This window comes from Bos javanicus, chromosome 9, assembly GCF_032452875.1.
Source record: "Bos javanicus breed banteng chromosome 9, ARS-OSU_banteng_1.0, whole genome shotgun sequence".
Lineage (NCBI taxonomy): Eukaryota > Metazoa > Chordata > Mammalia > Artiodactyla > Bovidae > Bos > Bos javanicus.
Window position 1 is genome coordinate 33,969,929 of NC_083876.1, and position 25,582 is coordinate 33,995,510.

At 36.6% G+C, this 25,582-nt stretch overlaps 1 protein-coding gene across 2 annotated transcripts; it reads left to right on the forward strand.

Annotated features, from left to right (window-relative positions):
- The first annotated feature begins 380 nt into the window (after nucleotides 1–380).
- ZUP1 (zinc finger containing ubiquitin peptidase 1) lies at nucleotides 381–25,347 on the forward strand. Of its 2 annotated transcripts, none has more exons than XM_061427489.1 (10): nucleotides 381–756; nucleotides 2,723–3,298; nucleotides 7,425–7,535; nucleotides 9,462–9,583; nucleotides 11,439–11,607; nucleotides 16,013–16,201; nucleotides 16,490–16,655; nucleotides 20,243–20,394; nucleotides 21,189–21,409; nucleotides 25,106–25,347. In XM_061427489.1, the coding sequence occupies exons 2-10, from the start codon at nucleotides 2,737–2,739 to the stop codon at nucleotides 25,151–25,153; spliced, it is 1,740 nt and encodes a 579-aa protein (XP_061283473.1). In that variant the 5' UTR covers nucleotides 381–756; nucleotides 2,723–2,736; the 3' UTR covers nucleotides 25,154–25,347. The 2 variants fall into 2 exon arrangements, with proteins under 2 accessions (XP_061283473.1, XP_061283472.1); XM_061427488.1 differs by having other exon boundaries at nucleotides 479–808.
- The last annotated feature ends 235 nt before the right edge of the window (nucleotides 25,348–25,582 follow it).

Below are 25,582 nucleotides of genomic sequence, written 5' to 3' on the forward strand. Positions count from 1 at the left end.
AGATAATTAGCACATGATTCCTTCCCCAAAGAAGCTCCTGTTTTCCATCTCTTGTTCTTTTTTGTTCTCTTTTCTGAGAAAATTTTTGGGTTACCTTACAGCTCTCTATTGATACGATTTTTTAAATTCTGATATTGTATTTTTTAAGTACCAAGAGCTGTTTCATATTTTTAATCAGGGGTCAAAATAGCGTTATCTTGAAACCTTGAGGCAAAAACAGGTCTTTGCCACCCTCCATAGTTCGCGGAGTTTGGCACGCTGTAACATTATAAGCCCTTGATTGATGATGTATTAGAGTGCTACTCAGTCAGGCCCTAGACAGTGGGTATTGTGGATTCGCGTAATGCCTTAGGACCCAACCTGGGAATTCATTTATAGAGACCTTTGAGTCTAGTGTCTCCTCTTAAATTAGGCGTTGGAACCTTGACGGGAAAACGACTACGACTCCCACAATGCACTACGACCCAGATTAGCATGCAGAGGTTCATGCTGGGATTCCTTCTCTTCCGGGGAAGAGAGGAAAAGCTTTTTTGAATTTGCGTCTGTGGGTTGAGGCTTTTCAGAGTCGCCGGTTCTCTTCTCGGTTAACCGTGAGTCTCTGGGTAAAAATAAGGGCCTACCTCAGATTTTCAGGCCGGGAAAGGTAATCGACACCGGGCAGCACTCCTTTGCCCGCGAGCCAGACGACATCTGCTGCGGGATCCGAAGAGGAAGCCAAGCATAGGAAAGTGTGACAGCGGCCGGCTCTGCAGGCCGGTAGGAACTGACCGTCCCAGCCCCGGATCCCTAGGCCCAACGCTTTGACCCAGTTAGTATCGGGACTGGTTTCACGTCCTGGCCTTGGGACGTTGGCATGGACCTTTGGGCAGGCTCCGGCACCTTTCGCCGACCTCCACACATCTGTCATCCACTTGTTCTGATCTAAGTGTTGGGGAGCTCAAGCACACTCTTCTGGGTCCTGGCCCGGGAAAAGAAGAAACTTCTCTGGGTGTCACGTTCTTTGCACTGATGGTTTGGGAGAATTTACATCAAAATCAGAGACTGTTTTCACTTGTCTGAGGAAAAGGGGTGGGGGGGAGGAGAGACAAAGTTGGGCGATCTTATGAAACTAAATTTACTTAAATGGTGGGGATAGTTTCCTTATTTTCACTTTGTTTGTTTTAAAACAATTTCTAGCTGAAAGATAGTCTAGATAGTAGAAAGGTTATGACTGTGCTTGCTTTTAAAAAACGTCTTAGCAAAATTTGTGTCATAGCCAGAACTTTGTAAAACCCAGAAGTGACTGCTGATTCAGTACAGCTCATTTTGTAGGCCGAACCTCAGAAAGGTGAGGTGTCTCATCTAAAATTATGAAACCTGAGATTATAACCCAGTTCTCTTGGCTCTGGAATCGGTGCTCTTTTAAACTGCGTTTGCTGCTGCTGCTGCTAAGTCGCTTCAGTCGTGTCCTACTCTGTGTGACCCCATAGACGGCAGCCCAACAGGCTCCCCCGTCCCTGGGATTCTCCAGGCAAGAACACTGCAGTGGGTTGCCGTTTCCTTCTTCAATGCATGAAAGTGAAAAGTGAAAGTTAAGTCGCTCAGTCGTGTCGGACTCTTAGCGACCCCATGGACCGCAGCCTACCAGGCTCCTCCGTCCATGGGATTTTCCAGGCAAGAGTACTGGAGTGGGGTGCCATTGCCTTCTCCGAAACTGTGTTTACTGTGCTTTTTTTATATTTTGGGTGGAGAGTGCAGCTCTGGAGCCTGACTGGGTTAGCATTTTGGCTAATCATTTTCTGGTGCTGGTGACTATGAGCCAGTTTCCTTCATTTAGAATGATCGTGTGTGCCCAGTCAATTCAGTCCTTACAACCTCATGGACTATAGCCTGACAGGCTCCTCTGTACATGGGATTTTCATGGCAAGAATACTGGAGTGGGTTGCTGTCCCCTCCTCTAGGGGATCTTTCCAACCCAGGGATCCAACATTGCAGGTTGGATCCTGCACTGCAGGTAAATTCTTACTGCTGAGCTATTAGTGAAGCCCAGAATGATAGTAATGGTGCTTAAATTAGTTTGACATGTAAAACTCTTCAACTGTTAACTGCTATTATGAAATTTATTTGTGCAACTCATTGTTAATAACTTTAAAATTTTTGTATTTAGATATATTGGTTGATAAGGTTTCTTCTCTTTGTTTTCTCTTACTTGGCTTATTTTACCTGGGCGAGTTTATATACATTATTTTTTCTTCACCTCAGTCCAGACACACTTTGAAATTTTTGAAAAATTTTTTATTTCAATTTGCTGTATCATTGCCTTTGTTTAGGGATTCCTTGGTGGCTCAGACAGTAAAGAGTCTGAGCCAGGGCTCCATCCCTGGGTCAGGAAGATCCCTTGGAGAAGGAAATAAGAACTCACTCCAGTATTCTTGCCTTGAAAACCCCATGCATGGAAGAGCCTGATGGACTACAGGCCATAAAAGTCAGACACTACTGAGCAACTTCACTTGCGCTTTGCCTTTGTTTTATCCAAACCATAAACTTGAAATACAGTAGTGAAGTTTTGGTTGAGATTTATAAATAGTATATTTGAGGAACAGTAAGGACATTGAAAATTTCTTCATCTAAATAATCTAGTTATAAATAACAAATATAGTTGTTCCAAATCCTTTTATAAAATGTATTTTCTTTTTCTTCAGCTCTTACTTTCTAACATAAATAACATTGTATTCTTTTCTAGTTACCGGCTCTACCATGCTATCTTGTGATATTTGTGGTGAAACAGTATCCTCAGAACCAGACATGAAGGCTCACCTCCTAATTGTTCACATGGAAAATGAAGTTATATGTCCATTTTGCAAGTTGTCAGGTGTGAATTATGATGAAATGTGTTTTCATATTGAAACTGCTCATTTTGAGCAAAATGAACTAGAAAGAAACTTTGAGAGGATTAATACAGTACAGTATGGAATTTCCGATAACAGGAAGGACAGCAGCCTACAGTGCAGAGCAGACATTAATTCAAGTGTTCATTCAGCTTGTGCATCTAATCAGCTGAAGATTTCAGCTCAAAGCCTGCCTAAGGATGGTACTTTAAAACATAAAGACTTTTATTCAGAGAACTTAACTGAATCTAGAAAATTCCTGAAAAGTACAGAAAAACAGTCTGACCGAACCAAAATTAAAGAATCAATTTATGAAACAATGTACAGTCCTCCTGAATGTCCATTCTGTGGAAAAATAGAAGATAATAGTCAAGATATGGAAACTCATGTGAAAACAAAGCATGCTGATCTTTTAGACACTCCGTTAGAAGGTAAAGTATTCATTTTATATAATAAGTAGCATAAGTCTCAATTTAATATGTAGTATCCCAAAAGTTGGTTTGTAAATAAGATCACTACAAATGTGTTTTTAATTTAAGTTTATAGCATTGCTCATTTGCCATTATTATAATATGAAACTACTATAATGGAAAAGAGTTTTGATGCAAACAATAAATGTTTCATCTACTTCAAAAGTAGCTGTAGAAACTTTCTGAGGAGAAGTAGACTCACAATCTAGTTTCCAGAGGAAGAAAGTGAAAATGAAAGTGTTAGTTGCTCAGTCCTGTCTGACTCTTTGTGATCCCATGGACTGTAGCCTACAAGGTTCTTCTGTCCATGAAATTCTCCAGGCAAGAATACTGGAGTGGGTTACCATTTCCTTCTCCAGGGGATCTTTTCAACTGAGGGATGGAACCTGGGTCTCTTGCATTGCAGGCAGATTCTTTACTATCTAAGCCACAGGGAAGACCAGTTTCCAGAGGGTATTCTTTTATTTACCACCAGGCCAGTGGCATCTGGATTGTCTGGGATTCTGATTTTCTGTTAACTGAGTTCTACTTTGATTCGTTTTTGATCAGAGAGCAAACTTTATGATTTAAGTTCCTTTGAATTTGTTGAAGTTATTGAAATTTGTTTCATGGCCTAAGATATGGGATATGGTCTGTCTTAGCACATGTTCACATGTTCCATAGACATTTGAGGAAAAAAATGTATATTCTGCTGTTGTTGCATCAAATGTTCTATATTTGTCTATATTTGTGTGTTGTTTGTGTTCAGATCTTCCATGTCCTTACTAATTTCCTGTCCAGCAATGCTACCAGTTTTTGGAAGGAGGTTAAAGTTCCCAATTATGATCTATATATATCTATATATCCCAGTATATTTGTCTGTTTTTCCTTTAGGCTATATCAGACTTGTTTCATGTATTGTGAGGCTCTCTGTTGTTTGTGCATACACATTTAGAATCATATGTCTCTTTGATACTGTTGAGTTTTAAGAATAATTTATATATTGTGGATACAAGTCCTTCATTGGATTTTGCAAATATTTCACAGATATTTTCTCCCAGTCTGAAACTTGTCTTTTCATTCTCTTAACAGTGTCTTTCACAGATCAGAAGTTTTTACTTTTAATGAAGTTTGTCTTATTTGATTTCTTTTTCATGGGTTGGTGTTTTTTCATGTTTTGGTGTTGTATCAAAACTCTGGCAAACCCAAGGTCACCTTTCCCATGTTATCGTCTAGAAGTTTTGAATTTTACATTTAAGTCTGATTCATTTGAATAATTTTTATGAAAGGTTAAGGAGAGAAACCTATATTCAGGTCAGGAAGCAACAGTTAGAACTGGACATGGAACAACAGACTGGTTCCAAATAGGAAAAGAAGTACGTCAAGGCTGTATATTGTCATGCTGCTTATTTAACTTATACGCAAAGTACATCATGAGAAACGCTGGGCTGGAAGAAGCACAAGCTGGAATCAAGATTGCCGGGAGAAATATCAATAACCTTAGATATGCAGATGACACCACCCTTATGGCAGAAAGTGAAGAGAAACTACAAAGCCTCTTGATGGAAGTGAAGGAGGAGAGTGAAAAAGTTGGCTTAAAGCTCAATATTCAGAAAACGAAGATCATGGCATCCGGTCCCATCACTTCATGGGAAATAGATGGGGAGACAGTGGAAACAGTGTCAGACTTTATTTTTTTTTAGGCTCCAAAATCACTGCAGATGGTGATTGCAGCCATGAAATTAAAAGATGCTTACTCCTTGAAAGGAAAGTTATGACCAACCTAGATAGTATATTCAAAAGCAGAGACATTACCTTGCCAACAAAGGTCTGTCTAGTCAAGGCTATTGTTTTTCCAGTGGTTATATATGGATGTGAGAGTTGGACTGTGAAGAAGGCTGAGCGCCAAAGAATTGATGCTTTTGAACTGTGGTGTTGGATAAGACTCTTGAGAGTCCCTTGGACTGCAAGGAGATCCAACCAGTCCATCCTAAAGGAGATCAGTCCTGGGTGTTCATTGGAAGAACTGATGCTGAAGCTGAAACTCCAATACTTTGGCCACCTCATGCGAAGAGTTGACTCATTGGAAAAGACTCTGATGCTGCGAGGGATTGGGGGCAGGAGGAGAAGGGGATGACAAAGGATGAGATGGCTGGATGGCATCACCAACTCAATGGAAATGAGTTTGAGTGAACTCCAGGAGTTGATGATGGACTGGGAAGCCTGGCGTGCTGTGATTCATGGGTCACAAAGAGTCGGACACGACTGAGCGACTGAACTGAACTGAAGGAGAGGGCATATATTCATTTTTTGAATTTTAATAAATGCTATTTTTTAGGAAAGTTTCAGGTTCACAGTAAGATTCAGTAGAAAGTACAGGGAGTACCCAAGTACCCTCTGTCCATACGGACATCCTCCTAAACTCCTCCAGCATTCAACAACCCATACCAAGTGATACATTTGTCAAAGTCAGCGAATCTACATTGATGTCAATATCACCCAAAGTCCATGTTTATATTAGGGTTCACTCTTGGTGATGTACACAGGTTTTGACAAATGTATAATGACACGAACCCACCATTTAGTATTTAGTATCATACAGAATAGCTTCACTTTCCTGAAAATCCCCTGTGCTCCACCTGTTCATCCTCCCTTTCTGTGGCCACTGGCTACCATTGATCTTTTTATACTGTCTCCATGTTTTTGCATTTCTTAGAATGTTGTATAATTGGAATCATATGCCATGTAGCTTTTTCATATTGGTTTATTTCACTTAGCAATGTGCATTTAAGATTCCTCCATGTCTTTTTATGGCTTCATAGCTTTTTTTTTTTTTTTTTACATTGAATAATATTCTTTTGGATGTTTCACAGTTTATCTGTTCACCTACTGAAGGTCCCTTTGGTTGCTTCCAAGTTTTGGCAATTATGAATAAAGCTGCTATAAACTGTACTGGCTTTTGTGTGGACAGAAGTTTTTGATTCATTTTGGTGAACACAAGGGAATTCGTGATTTTGGATCATGTAGTAATAGTATGTTTGGTTTTATAAGAAATTGCCAGACTTTTTCAAAGGGATTGGACCATTTTGCATTCCCACCAGCAGTGAATGAGAGTTCCTGTTGCTCAAGTCTTTGCCAGCATTTGGTGTTGTCTATGATTTTGTTGTTGTTGTTCAGTCACTAAGTCACTCCAACTCTTTGTGACCCCCATGAACTGTAGCACACCAGGCTTCCCTGTCCTTCGATATATCCCTGAGTTTGCTCAAACTCCTGTCCATTGAGTCAGTGATGCCATCCAACCATCTCATTCTCAAAGTATTGGAGCTTCAGCTTCAGCATCAGTCCTTCTAATGTATGTTCAGGGTTGATTTCCTTTAGGATTAACTGATTTGATCTCTTTGCTGTCCAAGGGACCCTCAGAAGTCTTCTCCAGCACCACAGTTTAAAAGCATCAATTCTTCAGCACTCAGCCTTCTTTACGGTCCAACTCTCACATCCATACATGACTAAGAAAAACCAGAGTTTTGATCATACAGATTTTGACTATCCAGATTTTGGTCATTCTAATATATATGTAGTGTTGTTTTATTTTAATTTGTAATTTTCTAATAACATCTGTACCCAGTATCAGCTAGGTCTTGGTCTTATAGAAGTACCATTTCTCTCTTGGGCAAGTTGTACCTGTCTGTCTGCAGTGCTGGTTAATGGATGCAGCTCTTTGATCTTATGCTGCAAACTAGGGCATTTGATCCATGTCCAGCTTTATGCTAAATGCTTGAATTCTGCACATCACTACTTAGTTTGGAGGGTACTGAGAATCCAGCCCCCAAAATCCATGTCTAGACTGACCACTATTTACCATTTGATTTTCCTTTCTCCTTTTCTTATTTTGACTACAGAGCTGAATATTTATTATTAATATTTCCTTTCACTGTAGTGATAAGAGGTTTGTGCTCAGTCTTTCATCTAGAAGTAGAAAATTGCTTTAAATCCAACTACAAAGAGTTTTTACTTAATATAGTTAGTGAGTAGTAGACAGTCTTTGACTTGATGTGAAAAATCTAAAGATTTTAAAAATAAGACCAACTAAATTATATCTCTAATACAGACTGTAATCAACTACTCTATGACTGCCCTATGTGTGGGCTCGTCTGTACAAACTACCATATTCTGCAGGAACATGTTGACTTGCATTTGGAAGAAAGCAGCTTTGGACAAGGTATGACTATATGTTTAAAGATAAGGATGTTATGATTTAATTTCTACTTCCTAGACACTTATCTACTTTTTAGATTAGTGTTATAGAGGGGAAGAAAACACACTGGTTAAAAATAAATCTGTCCCTTAAAAAAATTTTAATACAGCTTCAACTTGTCAAAGATTTTTCACAGAAAAGATGTAAAGGATTAACTGGTGTGACCAACAATTGAATTAGGGGTGTGCATCCAGGGTTTTGACCCAGAACATCAGAAGATAATGAAATATTGTACCATTAAGTTGAGGCCATTCTTTCAGCAGCCGGAAGTAATTGAATTTAACATCTTAACAGTAAAAATTGTTTATGAACTCAGAAGCTGCCATATGGCACATGTAATTTTAAAAAGAATGTGAAGTATGTGACTTCAAAGTTTTTCAAGTACATTTTCAACTACTCTTCTAGCTTCTTTATTACCACTGACTAGTTTTATAAGAGATTCTAAAGTTTTCTTCTGTTTCCCTATCTTTTTTGCTAGTGGCATTGATTAAGTAATCATGATGGTGTCTTAGAAGTGGAAAGATCCTATTTGAGTTTCACAATTCCATTGAAACAAAATATAAAGTAGACAAAAAGAGAAACCAGTTGTGTTCTACTGGATATCAGTTTCTTAAGGTACATAGATATCTCCTGTTACTGCAGAGGTTTCTAGTATTCATTAGCAGCGATCCTGATACAGTTAGTGATGTCCATGGACAGCATTACCTGATCACTCAGCCTAATACCAAGACGAGAATTGCTGCAGTAAAGATGGGACAGTTCTTTACTGTGTTGGTTCTTTACTAATTACTGTGGAAGAATAACTCTGAAGTTGAGTTTCTGATAATTCTTTGTTTATGATAAGCTTTGTATGCTGCTGCTGCTACTGAGTCACTTCAGTCCTGTCCAACTCTGTGTGACCCTATGGACTGCAACCCACCAGGCTCCTGTGTCCGTGGTATTCTCTAGGCAAGGGTACTGGAGTGGGTTGCCATGCCCTCCTCCAAGGGATCTGCCCAACTCTAGGATCTAACCCGGGTCTCAGGCAGATTCTTTACCACTGAGCCACCAGGGAGACCCAAGCTTTGTATGGGTACATGAGTTATTCTGTAACCTCCATAGGCTTACACATAGGCTATGTGTACTCCATAGGCTGGAGTCTGAGGTGAGTCTGAGTGAATCACTGTAGATAGCCTTATAAGTATGCTAAAAATCAGTTTTGGATTGTGTATTTCCACCAGTAAAAGTGGGGACCAATTAGGAAGAGGTATCAGAGGCTGAGAGATTTGAAGGAAAAGAAAGAATATTTAGATACATAATTAAACCATCAAATTGGGAGGTCAAGGAGATGCTAGCCAGAGAGCACTGAATAATGGATGTGTAGCACACTGGATAGAGAGCAAAATGGGCAAGTTATACTCTTTGCTTGAGGTCAGACATTAGGTTGTGATCTAATAGCTGTACTTTGCTCACTTGTTTTTTTATTCCTTAATTATTTCCACCATACCCACCCCAACCAAGTATTTCTCTTAAAAACCAATCTGCCTTATATGTATTAATGAGGGGCACCACTCCAGGGTGCTACTTAATTTCTCTTGAGTTCTGATTTCTTCAATAGATAATAATACTTAACTTCCTGTTATGAAGATCCAAATGAGATAATTAATGATAATTAATGAGAAGTGTTTGTCACAGCCTAAACACTCGGTGAATATTAGTGATTTAAGTGGAGGTTGTACCCTTACAGAGGCAGTTTAAGTTCTGCTGGATTTATACTCAGTGTTTCTATGACATCATAGTCATGAATAAATGGCAAAATAATAGCCTTTACTCCATTTTAAAAATATGTACTAACATATAAGTGAGCCTTGATTTCAGTCTTTTATTCTAAATATTAAAAATATATAATAGGTGTGAATAGAGTCCAGTGTTCTAGAGATCTAGAGTTGGCTCAACAGCTTCAACAAGAAGAAGACAGAAAGAGGAGATCTGAAGAATCAAGACAAGAAATGGAAGAATTTCAGAAGCTGCAGGTACAAAGATTAATAATAATTATATTATTTTGGTTTAGTTAGAGTTCTTATTTTTCAAACATGCTGTTAAGACTTCAGCTTATTATTTTTGTCTTTATTATAATACAAAATATTTTTTACATATATTTTTTATTGTTCATAACAACCACCATTCATAAGTATGCATTTGCATACTGGAGCAAACACTTGTTACAAAGCGGCAGTCCCCAGCTTTTTTGGCACCAGGGACCAAGACAGTGTTTTCATGGGCCTGGAGTGGCAGGGGAATGGTTTCAGGTTGATTCAAGTGCATTACATTTATTATGCTGCTGCTGATCTGACAAGTTTCAGACAGTAATGCAAGTGATGGGGAGCGGCTGTAAATACAGATGAAACTTTCTTCACTCACCTACTGTTCATCTCTGGCTGTGCGGCCTGGTTCCTGATAGGTCATGAACTGGTACCAGTCTGTGGCCCTGGAGTTGGAGACCCTGATGTAAAGTATCTTACAGTCTTCCATACTCCATAAAGTTATTTTAGATTTTTTTTTTTTTTTTTGAACAGCAGAGGAAGAAATGAAAACAAAGAGTGCTTATGTAGCTTAACTTGTTCAGGATTGGGCAGTATTAAATGGTGAAGCCTACTTTTAAACCTATGTTAATGGAGAAAACTAAGAAATTGAGACTCAGAATTTTAAATGTTTGCATAAATACTTAAAACAGAAACTTAGAATTAATGTCTCCTGAGTCTTAAATTCTTTTAGTGACTGCAGTTCAGGAATTTAGAAAGAACCATTTTTCATGGAAAATGCTTTTTTATGAAGTTTGAGCCTATTTTAGGTGAATGGTAGTATCTACTGAACTAAACTGGTAGCTTCTTTTATATTTTAACAACTTTTTCTACTCTTTTCAGTCCTAACTTGCTGTAGACTATGTAGTCATTTGCTAATAATGCTGATAGATTTTAAATGTTTTTTCTATGTGCTTATAGGAAAATGTGTGAATAAAAAGGATTTATGAATGAATAGGTTTGAAAATGTTCAATTAAACAGGTTTGTGTACCTGATGTCTTCTTAAAGCCTTTAATATACTAATATGCATTGTACATATCATAATCTTCCTGAACTTGTTTGACCTCTAACTTTTTTTCCTCTGATTTCTTGCACATGGCTATTCTTTCTTTAGAATATCTAATTTAGGCTATTTTTCTCATCTGTGGTTCATCTATTTGCATAATTATTTTCCCACCAAGATTCAGAGGAGAAAAAAGTTGACTTTTCCTATATCTTCTCTACCTTATATTATCAATACAAAAGTTTTCAATGTTTAAGGGAGTATACGTTTATTATGTAACTTTGCAGGTTAGTTGTTTAGATCTCAGAAATATTTTTGTAGGGGCTGTTTTAACATATTATTTTAGATTTTCTGTCAGTATGCAAAAACATAGTTCATTTACTGCATAGAGTGAATACCTGAGTGAATTGTGGATTAAGTAGGCCTTTGTAGGCTAGCCTAGGAACCAGGGAAGAAGTACAGGCTCCTTGATAGGTTGTCTTCAAAAAAATCAGCAGAATGGTCAGAACTCATCTGCTTTTCACATTACCATTAGTAGGAAGACTGGATTCTCTACTTTCCCTACTTCAAGGAAAAGAAGTTTCTTGCCGTAATGGTTGTTTGTAGAGAAAGGCTGTTATTAACTCAGGGATTTTTTTGTTGTGTAATTATTTTTCATAAAAATCTGTAAGTTGACTTATATAGAAGTCAATAAACCAGAATGTTTCAAAATATATTTCCAGATATATAAAATAGTGGTAAATTTCTCACCTCATTGATGTAAAGGGACATAAAAATTAAGTCATTTGTTTTTATGTTCAAAGAGACAATATGGTTTAGATAATTCTGGAGGGTACAAACAACAGCAGCTACGAAATATGGAGATAGAAGTAAATAGGGGAAGAATGCATCCATCTGAATTTCACAGAAGAAAAGCTGATATGATGGAATCATTAGCTATTGGTGTTGATGATGGAAAAACAAAAACGTCTGGTGAGTATTTAATCCAAATCATGGTTTTAATATTTCATACATCACTGAAGTAATAGGATTATTTGAATTGTGCTTGATTTTCACAGCCCACAGTTTATATAGTTTTAGGTGAGACCATGTATTCAAATAATTTTTTTGTGTGTTGTTTTAAAACTCCTGATCTTTTATTTTTATAGTAAATGATTCACTTTTATCTTGTATCAATTTACTTGACATTTGAAAATGGACCTTTGAGAATAGTTTTTATTGAGAGCTTACTATTTTCCAGACAATTGCTGTCCAGTAGAATGTAAGTGAGCCACATAAATAATTTTAAATTTCCATTAGTCACATTAGAAAAATAAGACTAGGTGAAATTAATTTTAATATTTTTCCAATATGTCCAAAATATATTTCAATGTGTAATCAGTATTAAAAATTATCAGTGCAGTATTTTGCAATCTTTGTACATTCTTTAAAATGCAATGTGTATTTTAGTTTGCAGAACATCTGAGTTTGGACAAGCCACATTTCAGATGTTCAGATAACCATATGCAAATAGTTTCTGCCATATTGTTCAGTATAGTTTTAGACATTAAGACCTTATATATTGTATCATGTAACTCTCAAAAGAAAAACCTTGTGTATTATATTTTTCTGGATGAGAAAATTGTGACTTAGAGAGATTAAATTACTTTCCTAAGGTAAGGTTGGGCTTCCCAGGTGGCGCTAGTGGTAAAGAACCTGCCTTCCAATGCAAGAGACATAAGAGACACAGTTTCAATCTCTGGGTTGGGAAGATCCCCTGGAGAAGGGCATGGCAACCCACTCCAGTATTCTTGCCTGGTAAATCCCATGGACAGAGGAGCCTGGAGGGCTACAGTCCATAACGTTGCAAAGAGTCAGACATGACTGAAGCAAAGTAGCACAAGGTGAGGTTGCATAGCCCATTTGGTATTCACAATCAGATCTGCCTTGTTCCAAAGAATGTATTTTTTCCTGATATTTTCCACATTTAAAAAAAACATATCCGTTCAGTTCAGTTCAGTTCAGTCGCTCAGTCGTGTCTGACTCTTTGCGACCCCATGAATCGCAGCACGCCAGGCCTCCCTGTCCATCACCAACTCCTGGAATTCACTCAGACTCATGTCCATCAAGTCAGTGATGCCATCCAGCCATCTCATCCTCTGTCATCCCCTTCTCCTCCTGTCCCCTATCCCTCCCAGCATCAGAGTCTTTTCCAATGAGTCAACTCTTTGTATGAGGTGGCCAAAGTATTGGAGTTTCAGCTTCAGCATCATTCCTTCCAAAGAAATCCCAGGGCTGATCTCCTTTAGGATGGACTGGTTGGATCTCCTTGCAGTCCAAGGGACTCTCAAGAGTCTTCTCCAACACCACAGTTCAAAAGCATCAATTCTTCGGCACTCAGCCTTCTTCACAGTCCAACTCTCACATCCATACATGACCATCTGTTAGTATAGTTAAAAAAGATTATATGGAAACAGCTTTGTTCCTGCTACCCAATTTTTATGAAACTTAATGTTTTTAAGCTGTAAAACCTTTTATATGTATTTTAGACCCCTTGTATACCCCTCTTTGATTTCTAATTTCTCCTCCTCCACAAAGGGAATCATTATCCTGAATTTGGTATTTATCAATCTCATATATGTTTTAGTAATTTTATCTTGTATGTAAGTTTCCATAATAATATATAATCTTTTATATTTTAAACTATGTGTAAGTTGGTATACAATATGTATGCTCTGATTGAATTTGCTTAAATATGTTGATTATTAAACTGTGCTGCTTTCACTTTGCTGAACAGAATTTGCTTTTATGACTTACATTGTTTCCAGTGTTTTATTCTTAAAAATTATGAACAGATTTCCTCCTCAAAAGTTTCTCTAACATCCAGACTAGAAATACTAGATTAAAGGGCATTTGCATAATTAATTTCATTGAGTATTATGAAATTGTTTTCTAGAATGGTTGTAACCTACATTAGGTCATTGTGTTTTTGACTCACACTTTATTTATATTGTGACTCTTTAAAGTTTTTGCCATTTAATGGTAAGATACACCTCTTAATTGTATTTCTCTGATGTCTCCTGAGTTCGCTTCTTCTGTAAATAACCTAGTCCCTTTTCTCGTCTTTGTTGGATTTTTTGTCTTTTTCTTATTGATTTTTGGCAGTCCATTAAGTATTCAAGATATTAATTATTCATTGATGATATGAAGAGCAGTTTTCTTCTTCAAATCTATAATTTGCCTTGAACCCAGGTCTCCCGCATTGCAGGCAGATTCTTTACCAGCTGAGCCACAAGGGAAGCCTGAGAATACTGTTGGGTAGCCTATCCCTTCTCCAGAGGATCTTTCCAACCCAGGAATTGAACCGGGGTCTCCTGCACTGCAGGCAGATTCTTTATCAGCTGAGCTATCAGGGAAGCCCAAATTTTGTATATGGTGTCTTTAATTAGGCAGAATTTTAAATTTGAATGTAATCAGACTTCTCAATCTTTCCCTTTACTTGTGTCTTTTAAGTGTCTTATTTAAGAAATTCCTGCATCTTTAATATCATAAACAAATCCTTTTATATTCTTTAAATATTTATACCCTTAAAATGGATAACCAGCAAGGACCTACTGTATAGCACAGGAAACTCTGTTCAATATTATATAATAATCGTAATGGGAAAAAGAATTTGAAAAAAAACAGAATTATGTATAACTGAATCACTTTGCTGTATACCTGAAACTATCACATTGTTAATGTTAATCAACTATACTCAATATAAAATAAAAAGTTAAAAAAATTATATATATACATGGAAAAAGCAAGAGAGTTCCAGAAAAGCATCTATTTCTGCTTTATTGACTATGCCAAAGCCTTTGACTGTGTGGATCACAAGAAACTGTGGAAAATTCTGAAAGAGATGGGAATACCAGACCACCTGATCTGCCTCTTGAGAAATTTATATGCAGGTCAGGAAGCAACAGTTAGAACTGGACATGGAACAACAGATTGGTTCCAAATAGGAAAAGGAGTTCGTCAAGGCTGTATATTGTCACCCTGTTTATTTAACTTATATGCAGAGTACATCATGAGAAACGCTGGACTGGAAGAAGCACAAGCTGGAATCAAGATTGCCGGGAGAAATATCAATAACCTCAGATATGCAGATGACACCACCCTTATGGCAGAAAGTGAAGAGGAACTAAAAAGCCTCTTGATGAAAGTGAAAGTGGAGAGTGAAAAAGTTGGCTTAAAGCTCAACATTCAGAAAACGAAGATCATGGCATCCGGTCCCATCACTTCATGGGAAATAGATGGGGAAACAGTGGAAACAGTGTCAGACTATTTTCTGGGCTCCAAAATCACTACAGACGGTGACTGCAGCCATGAAATTAAAAGACGCTTACTCCTTGGAAGGAAAGTTATGACCAACCTAGATAGCATATTGAAAAGCGGAGACATTACTTTGCCAACAAAGGTTCGTCTAGTCAAGGCTATGGTTTTTCCTGTGGTCATGTATGGATGTGAGAGTTGGACTGTAAAGAAGGCTGAGCACCGAAGAATTGATGCTTTTGAACTGTGGTGTTGGAGAAGGCTCTTGAGAGTCCCTTGGACTGCAAGGAGATCCGACCAGTCCATTCTGAAGGAGATCAGCCCTGGGATTTCTTTGGAAGGAATGATGCTAAAGCTGAAACTCCAGTACTTTGGCCACCTCATTCAAAGAGTTGACTCATTGGAAAAGAGTCTGATGCTGGGAGGGATTGGGGGCAGGAGGAGAAGGGGGTGACAGAGGATGAGATGGCTGGATGGCATCACTAACTCGACAGATGTAAGTCTGAGTGAACTCCGGGAGTTGGTGATGGACAGGGAGGCCTGGCATGCTGCGATTCATGGGGTCGCAAAGAGTCAGACACGACTGAACTACTGATCTGATCTGATCTGATGTACATAAAAACAATTCCTTCATGTAGATCTTGGTATTTTTTTATGCCAACCGGAAGTAGTTATATCACATAAAAATCAACCCTCTGTGATAAACCATAATGAGGTTTTTAAATTGGGAGCAAACTGATTAGAAGTGAGCTTGAGAGAGAATGATATCCAGCATAATGTATAATAAAATGGAGAGATAACATTCGTTCAGCAGTGTACTTTTATGTGCTAGGCCCTGTAGATGCAGAAATGAAAAATGCAAACAATTTCAATTCAGCATAAGTAATATGCTAGTATTAGGAACCTTGCATTGTGTAAAACAAGCAGGACAATAACTAAGACTATGTCAGTAAAAAGGTAGAAGATGGAATTGGCAGGATTTACATGTGCCCTTGAAAAAGAGATTGATACTGGAAATGTATGAGACAGACATAGAAAGGTGATACCCTTCTAAACCTTCTATATCTCTTTTCCACTTTAGGAATTATGGAAGCACTTTATAGGTATTATCAGAATGCTGCCACAGATGTGAGACGTGTGTGGCTTTCTGCAGGAGTGGATCACTTTCATTCATCTTTTGGTGATAAAGGTTGGGGTTGTGGTTACAGAAATTTCCAAATGCTGCTTTCATCATTATTGCAAAATGATGCTTATGATGATAGCTTGAAAGGTATGTGAAATACAACTCTGAATTTACCATCTAATAAATACATATGATGTGGAATGAATTAATATATAATATGCGTATTAAAATTGATAGCTTTAATAAAGATGTATTTTAGTGGATATTTGCATTAAAAGTCTTCATTCTGGTTGTAGGAAGAGAAAATGATATAGTAGATGTCAGAAATAACTGTCTTATAAATGTTAGGTTCTTGTAGAATATATGATGTACTGCTTAGTATTATTCAGTACTTTAGTAACTGTCATATTACATGTTTGCTTTGTATAATTTTAGGTATGTCAGTTCCTTGCATTCCAAAAATTCAGTCTATGATTGAAGATGCATGGAAGGAAGGTTTTGATCCACAGGGTGCCTCTCAGCTTAATGACAAGTTACAGGGAACAAAGGCCTGGATTGGAGCATGTGAAATATATACCCTTCTCACCTCCCTGAGGATAAAGTATGTACCTAAAAAGCCAAGTTAATGTTATTGTTATGTCTAGGAAGTTTTTGTTGTTTGTGCTTTTTATCAAAGGGATAGTTTAAAAATAAAATTTAAGTAGCATTAATAAAATTAAAGACTTATAATGAAAACCAACCACACATACCCTGTTTCTTGCTCTTCTCTATTCTCAAGTTTTATTTCTTAGAGACAGCTGTCACTTTCATTGTTTTTAAATAATATGCTTTCATGGCTTTTTCTTGGTTTGTCAGCTTTAGACATTACCTGTTGCATTCTCCTTATATCTCCCACCTGTTTCTCCTCACTTTTTATAATATGGTTAAATCTCCAGTTTTTATTAAGTTAGAGTCATAACTATGTAAATATTATTCACTAATGATTTTGTATCTTTCCTGAAAAGCTTTTTAAAGTTTTCCTTAAGAATTGCCTTACCTTTTCCCTTTTACTATTTGACTGCATCATGGTAAAGTTTTTGCAGAAACTCCATTTATGTAATCTGAGGTACTCCTTATTCCTGGAGACGTTTTTCTTGAACCCGATTGTCCTCTTCTCTAGTCTGGATTGTTTGCTTCTAGATCCTTTCCATAGCTCTAATCGTGTTGCAGTTCTTCATTCTGTTGCATTAGATCCTGGATTTTTTTCCTGGCTTCCATGTCTTTCTCGTTTTTGGATTATTCTCTTTTACTTGAACACTTCCTTTATTAGCTTCCTAAGAAAGGATGCCTAGTCTTATTACTGAGTGATAGTTTGTGTTGCTATATTATTCTTAACTCAAAATCATTTATGGATTAGATTAAGCTTCCCTGGTGGCTCAGAGGTTAAAGCGTCTGCCTCCAATGCGGGAGACCTGGGTTCGATCCTTGGGTTGGGAAGATCCCCTGGAGAAGGAAATGGCAACCCACTCCGGTATTCTTGCCTGGAGAATCCCATGGACGGAGGAGCCTGGTAGGCCACAGTCCACAGGGTCGCAAAGAGTCAGACATGACTGAGCGACTTCACTTCTTCAAGTTGTTCCTCTACTAGCTTCTAACAATAAGTATTACTTAATGAGAAGGCAAGATGTACCTGGAGAATCCCATGGACAGAGGGGCCTGGTGGGCTACAGTCCATGGGGTCACAAAGAGTTGGATATGACTGAGGGACTAAGCACATAGTGGTTAAGAGCTTAGACTTTTTGGAGTAAAATTGCCTACAACTGATTCTAGCTCTCTGCTTATTAACTCTATGACTTAACTTGTTCGTACCCTAGTTCCACCGTTGAAAAAAGAACACATAAATAGTGACTGCTTCATAGAGTTGTAGTGATGATACAGTGCTTAAGACTGTGACTGGCATGCAGTAAGAGTTTAAGGGTTCACTGTTGTTTGATGAATATGATCTCTCCAGTTTATTTTTTTTTTTTTTCTGGCACTCCTGTTTGTTGGCCCCTGAACTTTTTTGACTTTTTGAGTTCACTGGTCATGTCTTACTTTTTGATCTTTGCTTTTTGTTTTACTATCTGGAGTCTCAACTTTATCTCCTCACTACTGTATTGAAATTTTTATTTTAACAATAATGTTTTTTGATTTTAAGGAGTAATTTCATAGCATCATAGCCTTTTATGATTGTAAAATTTTTCTATTCCTTGCATTTTTCTGTTTCCTCCATGTTAAATTAGTTTCATGTCTATTTATTTTAGTCTGTTCATTTAGAAGACTTCCTTCTAACTTTTAAAAATCCTTACTGTTTTTCCTAAAGTGAAGAATGAGGCACTAAAAAAGCTGATTGGCAGTCCTGTAGGGTTTCTGGCGCTTGTAGTTGAGAAAACTTCATTTCTTAGGTGGAAGTTTGCTGTGTGGTTGGGGACTCTCCAATATTAGTATAAGAGACAGCTCTTTTCTCAGAGTCCATTCTTGCCTATAGTTCCTCCACTAGGTGAGGAGTTGATTAGTGATTTGCTCTATTTATTCAACCTTCGAGTTAATCTCTGTTTTCAGCCTCAGTACTATTCTACCCAATACCTGGTGTTCATTAAACTTCTGTCCTCTTTTGGGTTTTAAGAAAGTTGTCTCTATTTCTTTGCAGTCACTTTTATGTTTACTCTCTCCTGCTATCCATTTTCCAGAAATGTGTGCCAGTTTCTTGTTGGACCCTATTCTCTTTCTCCATAGGTGTTTAAATCATTTTCTCCTTCAGTATTATGTTGTTGGGCTTTCAAGAGGCATCAGAGATAAATGCTTATGATCATCTTTAATAGAAAGTTTGCCTTAAGCTTCATGACTGTATATTTCCTTTTATGTTTGTTTCCAAGTCATTTTGCCAGTGTTTTACATCATTTCTATATATGAGTTATATTCAGAGATAAAAATACTTCTTGAATTTTAAATAGAAAAATGACTGTGTATATAATAACTTTCTTGAATTATTAAATTCAAAGGACTGTTTTAATGCCCTTTAAATTTTTCTTCTTTTCCTTTTTGCCAGTCTGGTCACACCTTCAGATTGTTTATACTATATCATGTTTTGAGCTTTTAAGTCATTTTTAAGGAAAGGAAAATTTTTGTTTAAAGTACCTGATATATCAAGCTGTTTTCTTGGTACCTGTAATAAGTTAGTTCTTTGTAAAGCCTTTTTATTACTATACCCTCAATTTGTTCACTAGTTATTTAAATGTCTTCCTTTTGCTCTCTGTGAATTTATCCATAGAATACTATGCAAATTCTCAATCTAAACTTGTAGTCAACTGCTAACCCAAGATCACTGTTCTTACTTTTTGATAGCTTTTCCAGAAGTTCATTTCAATATTTAAAGCTCAGGAGTAATCAGCTGAAAGTTATCAACATTAAACTTGGTGAGGCTGAAGATAGCAACCAGTGCAATGTGGGTGTGTCTGGAAACTTTATGGCCAAGAAAGACAAGAATAGGATATCTGTGCTATACTTTAAAGTGAAAATAAAGCTTTTAATTGTTTTTCCTTTCCTTTATACTCAGTCTTTTTAAACTAGTTGTTGAGAAGTGTAAATAATGCTCCTGGTTAAAATAATTTGATTTATTCATGGTTGACTTCCTCTTGAGGAAACAGTACCAGTATGGTCTATTGCTAAATAGAGGATAGATAGATGTATAGATGGGGGTACACACAGGTTTTCTATGATCTTTACAGGTATTCTTTTCTTGTCTATTATTGAAATTTGAGAGAACTGACAGGAAAAATATTTGGGATATTTTTGATAGCTCCTCATGGCTGCTGAGGAATTAAAAATCAACTTCTAAGTAATCGTCAGGTTTAGAGACTTTAGAATAAAAGTCCCCATGTCTCAGGTTATATGTAGACTCTTTAAAATCAGGTATGATCCTCATTTACTACAAAGGGAGATTTTCTGTGTGAGAAAATTTTTGTAACTTTGATAGCTGTCATCAACCTTAAGTTATTAAAGAATTTCCTCCTAAAATAACAGTTTTCAGATAAATAATAAACTTTATTTCTTCTTAGGAAAATAATGATGAAATAAAATTAATTTAAAATGTTTGCATTTTATAACTCCATTTATAGAAAAGTTTTTAAAATATTTTCTAAATAATCCATTTTGTAAATTATTTTATAGGTGCCGTATTGTTGACTTTCACAAGTCAACTGGTCCTTTGGGTACACACCCTCGCTTATTTGAGTGGATATTGAGCTACTATGCTTCAGAGAGAGAAGGAAGTCCAAAAGTAGTGTGTACATCTAAACCTCCTATCTATCTTCAGCATCAAGGTTAGTATAATTTATAGATACTGAGTGTAACTTATAAGATGATTTATTTATTTAAGACAACTAATTAGCTTTTGCTTTAGAGTATGTTAAGATTCTGATAATGAGAGGAGAGAAGTACACTGACATTACTCTGATTTTTAGAGCTATAGCATCATCATAATACATTGCAGTAATAGATGATATCCTTGATATCTTTGGGGCTACCTGATTCAGGGCTACCTCTTCCTTTATTGTTCATCATTAATTTTTTTCAGGGCTTTTCCTTACTTCAATGAGACCTTCCCTGGCCACCCTTTAAAATTTTTTAACTCATTACTCATCCCTCTCTAGCACTGGCATTTCCTTTCCCTCTTCCCTGCATTACTTTGCTTAACTTTTGTTTACCTCTTGGAACCATGAGTTTTTGTCCCCCAGCAGTTAAATTTCAAATCCTTTTATCTGAGATCACTTAAATAAAAAGGACTATGGGATTAGGAAAAGAAACTAAAATATTTGGCATAGTAGAAGTAGAATATTTTGCCATGAAGCCTTTGGAAAACTAAAATTGAACGAAAGAAAACTGGAGGTTAGGAAGTAGAACTAAAGTTTTGTGTCTGAGAACTGAAAGAACTCAGATAAGCAATATGTCAGAGGGACTGACTGTATTTATATTTGAAACACACATAAAAAGTATATATAAGGTGTCTATATATATGTGTGTGTGTGTGTGTATAGTAACTTACACCTGTATGTACCTGCTCAAATAAGTGTCTCTCTCACATTTATATATGTACTCTTTTTTGATATTTCTATAGGTCATAGTCGAACAGTTGTTGGAATTGAAGAGAAAAAAAACCGAACATTGTGTTTACTAGTATTTGATCCTGGGTGTCCTTCTCGAGAAATGCAGAAACTCTTAAAGCAAGACATGGAAGTTAGCAGTCTCAAGCAACTACGGAAGTTTGTGGGGAATTTAAAACATAAGCAATACCAGATAGTGGCAGTAGAAGGTGTGCTTTCTTCAGAGGAGAAAATTGTAAGTATCTAAATATTTTTCATGTGACGCTTGGACAGGTTGAACTTCAAAGTGTAAAATTTTTAAGTTAAAAATCAATGTTATTCCTTTGTAACTCCTAACACCTCATTTTATAATATTAGATTGGCAAAGATATGTTGTTGTTCATTTAATTCCAGAATGGACATCTTTAAATTTCAGATGATACCCAAATATTGTCAAATACTTTGCTGAGAACTTCATAAAAATATTTAATTTTATAATACGTAATTTAATTTTGATTATCAGGGAGTAATGAAAATGGCAACAGTATGATAAGAAAGTCTAACTTAATCAAGGAGTTCCAGCTCATATTGGTCTTGGTTGATTAAATGTGATTCTAAAGATTCCTGAGGCTCTATGTTAGGCACTTGGATGTATTGGATGTACTATTGGAGATATAATTATCAAACTATTGAGAGAGTTAAGTATTCTGAGGGACATGTTTTTCTTTCAGATTCAAGAACTGTTCATACACATAATACTTACTGGATATATACAATTCCAGAAATTAACTCCAGTGGTGTTGCCTCTTTATCCCTTGCATTTAAGTGATGAGCAGTACATTATAGAAAAATTCCTAAGAAGTGGATCCCCTCCATTTGTATAAACAGAAGCTATATGGTAGCATATCAAGTCTAGAAAATGCACAATTCTCTAATCTTGAAGAAAAAAAGTCCCTTTTAAGTACTCCACATTTGTTTCCCTCTAAAGAGAGAAGGGCATCCCTTATGGCTCAACTGGTAAAGAATCCTCCTGCAATGTGGGAGACCTGGGTTCAATCCCTGGGTCGGGAAAATCCCCTGGAGAAGGGAACACTTACCCACTCCAGTATTCAGGCCTGGAGAATTCCATGGACTATATAGTCTGTGGGGTCACAAAAAGTTGGACAAGACTGAGCAACTTTCACTTTCAAAGGGAGAAGAGACACCGCAGTAGAGAGGAGCATTTATGAAGAATAATAGGATCATGAGGGAAAGGACTAAAGTTGTTTGAAAAGAGAGAGAGCTAGAGTAATCTTTTTAGCCTCACAACTTGGGATATAAAGGCAAGGATTGTTGAAGAAGTTCTTCAATTTAATTATGATAAGTTTCTTTGCAAATGTTTGTGCAAAGAGGTTTCTTTGCAATGACTTAAATACCAAAATTGCATTCCTTTTTTTTAACCCTATCATTTATTTGGCTGAATGAAGTTAGAGGTTAATTTTAACTGTTAGAAAAAGCAAGATGCTTGCTCACCAGTATACAGATAACTTGAGATCATAGATGAGGTTAGATACTAAGATGGAGTTTGGCTGAGTATTTTATTTGGCTGTTATCTTTCTGGTCTTGAAAGTGAGGCATTGGTGGTATTTCGTTGCTCATAGTCTCATCTTTATCTCTCCTTCCCTGTTTTTACTTGTCTCTCTCTGAATTTCAGCCAGATTTTTACTTTTGATTCATTATTCCATAAAAAGGTGATATTTTCTTTTTAATTTTTTGTGTTTTATCTTTGTCTCAAATTTTCTTAATTTTTTTTTTCAAATTTGCTTTGCATTTTTACTTGGTATTACTTCTCATTATATTTTTTTAATATAAATTTATTTATTTTAATTGGAGATTAATTACTTTACAATATTGTATTGGTTTTGCCATACATCAACATGAATCTGCCACTGGTGTACATGTATTTCCCATCCTGAACACCACCCCCCCCCTCCCTGTACCATCCCTCTGGGTCGTCCCAGTGCACCAGCCCCACGCATCCAGTATCATGCATCGAACCTGGACTGGCAGTTCATTTCACATATGATGTTATACACGTTCCAATGCCATTCTCCCAAATCATCCCACCCTCTCCCTCTCCCACAGAGTCCAAAAGACTGTTCTATATATCTGTGTCTCTTTTGCTGTCTCACATACCAGGTTATCGTTACCATCTTTCTAAATTCCATATATATGCATTAATATACTGTATTGGTGTTTTTCTTTCTGGCTTACTTCACTCTGTACAATCGGCTCCAGTTTCATCCACCTCATTAGAACTGATTCAAATGTATTCTTTTTAATGGCTGAGTAATACTCCATTGTGTATATGTACCACTGCTTTCTTATCCATTCATCTGCTGATGGACATCTAGGTTGCTTCCATGTCCTGGCTATTATAAACAGTGCTGCGATGAACACTGGGGTACACATGTCTCTTTCAGTTCTGGTTTCTTCAGTGTGTATGCCCAGCAGTGGGATTGCTGGATCATAAGGCAGTTCTATTTCCAGTTTTTTAAGGAATCTCCAGACTGTTCTCTATAGTGGCTGTACTAGTTTGCATTCCCACCAACAGTGTAAGAGGGTTCCCTTTTCTCCACACCCTCTCCAGCATTTATTACTTGTAGACTTTTGGATCGCAGCCATTCTGACTGGTGTGAAATGGTACCTCATTGTAGATTTGATTTGCATTTCTCTGATAATGAGTGATGTTGAGCATCTTTTCATGTGTTTGTTAGCCATCTGTATGTCTTCTTTGGAGAAATGTCTATTTAGTTCTTTGGCCCATTTTTTGATTGGGTCATTTATTTTTCTGGAATTGAGCTGCAGGAGTTGCTTGTATATTTTTGAGATTAGTTGTCTGTCAGTTGCTTCATTTGCTATTATTTTCTCCCATTCTGAAGGCTGTCTTTTCACCTTGCTTATAGTTCCCTTTGTTGTGCAGAAGCTTTTAAGTTTAATTAGGTCCCATTTGTTTATTTTTGCTTTTATTTCCAATATTCTGGGAGGTGGGTCATAGAGGATCCTGCTGTGATGTATGTCGGAGAGTGTTTTGCCTATGTTCTCCTCTAGGAGTTTTATAGTTTCTGGTCTTATGTTTAGATCTTTAATCCATTTTGAGTTTATTTTTGTGTATGGTGTTAGAAAGTGTTCTAATTTCATTCTTTTACAAGTAGTTGACCAGTTTTCCCAGCACCACTTGTTAAAGAGATTGTCTTTTCTCCATTGTATATTCTTGCCTCCTTTGTCAAAGATAAGGTGTCCATAGGTGTGTGGATTTATCTCTGGGCTTTCTATTTTGTTCCATTGATCTATATTTCTGTCTTTGTGCCAGTACCATACTGTCTTGATGACTGTGGCTTTGTAGTAGAGCCTAAAGTCAGGCAGGTTGATTCCTCCAGTTCCATTCTTCTTTCTCAAGATTGCTTTGGCTATTTGAGGGTGTTTTTTTTGTATTTCCATACAAATTGTGAAGTTATTTGTTCTAGCTCTGTGAAAAATACCGTTGGTAGCTTGTTAGGGATTGCATTGAATCTATAGATTGCTTTGGGTAGTATACTCATTTTCACTATATTGATTCTTCCGATCCATGAACATGGTATATTTCTCCATCTATTGGTGTCCTTTTTGATTTCTTTCACCAGTGTTTTATGGTTTTCTATATATAGGTCTTTAGTTTCTTTAGGTAGATATATTCCTAAGTATTTTATTCTTTTCGTTGCAATGGTGAATGGAATTGTTTCCTTAATTTCTCTATTTTTTCATTGACTTTAAAAATTATTTCCTAATTTCCTAAATTTAAGTTGTACTATTCCTTACAGAATTTTCATTATCTTGAAAAAAATCCAAGATTTTAGCTTTTTTGATATTAGATGATAATGCATATTTTAATTAATTGACTTCTCACTTAACATTTTAAAAATTTCTTTTCAAGGCTAGGAGACAAGCTTCTCAAGTCTTTACAGCTGAGAAGATCCCTTGAAGAAGTCAGCATTTCAGTGATTGTGGAATTTTTCTTTGTTTTCCAAATTCCAGTATTAACCTTAATACAACATATGAATCTGTGAATTTTCTAAATACTCCATTTATATTTTAATTTCTAAAATGTCTAAATTATACCTTTAGTGCTTCATTGTTTAGTAATTATTCCAATAAAATATCTTGTTTGCATTGTGAGTTTTGTATTTCTTGATTTATCCATGTTTCAGAAACTAGTTTTGTGTTATAGTCATATGACTATTTGTTGAGTTCTAACTTGTGTTAGGTATTCTCAGTATTTTGCATGTATTAATTAGTTTGATTTCCAAAATATTTTATATTCTGTGAGACAAATACTGTTATTAGCCCTATGAGGAAGCTGAAACTTTGGAGATTAGTAATTTGCCCAAGAAAGTGGCCCTAATCCAAGATG

Bases quoted from the DNA above. Each gene is read 5' to 3' on its own strand.
- ZUP1 (XM_061427489.1), top strand. From the start codon at position 2,737: ATGCTATCTTGTGATATTTGTGGTGAAACAGTATCCTCAGAACCAGAC. The intron at 11,608-16,012 runs GTGAGTATTTAA...TTTCCACTTTAG, and splicing joins TGGAAAAACAAAAACGTCTG to GAATTATGGAAGCACTTTAT. The intron at 20,395-21,188 runs GTTAGTATAATT...ATATTTCTATAG, and splicing joins TATCTATCTTCAGCATCAAG to GTCATAGTCGAACAGTTGTT.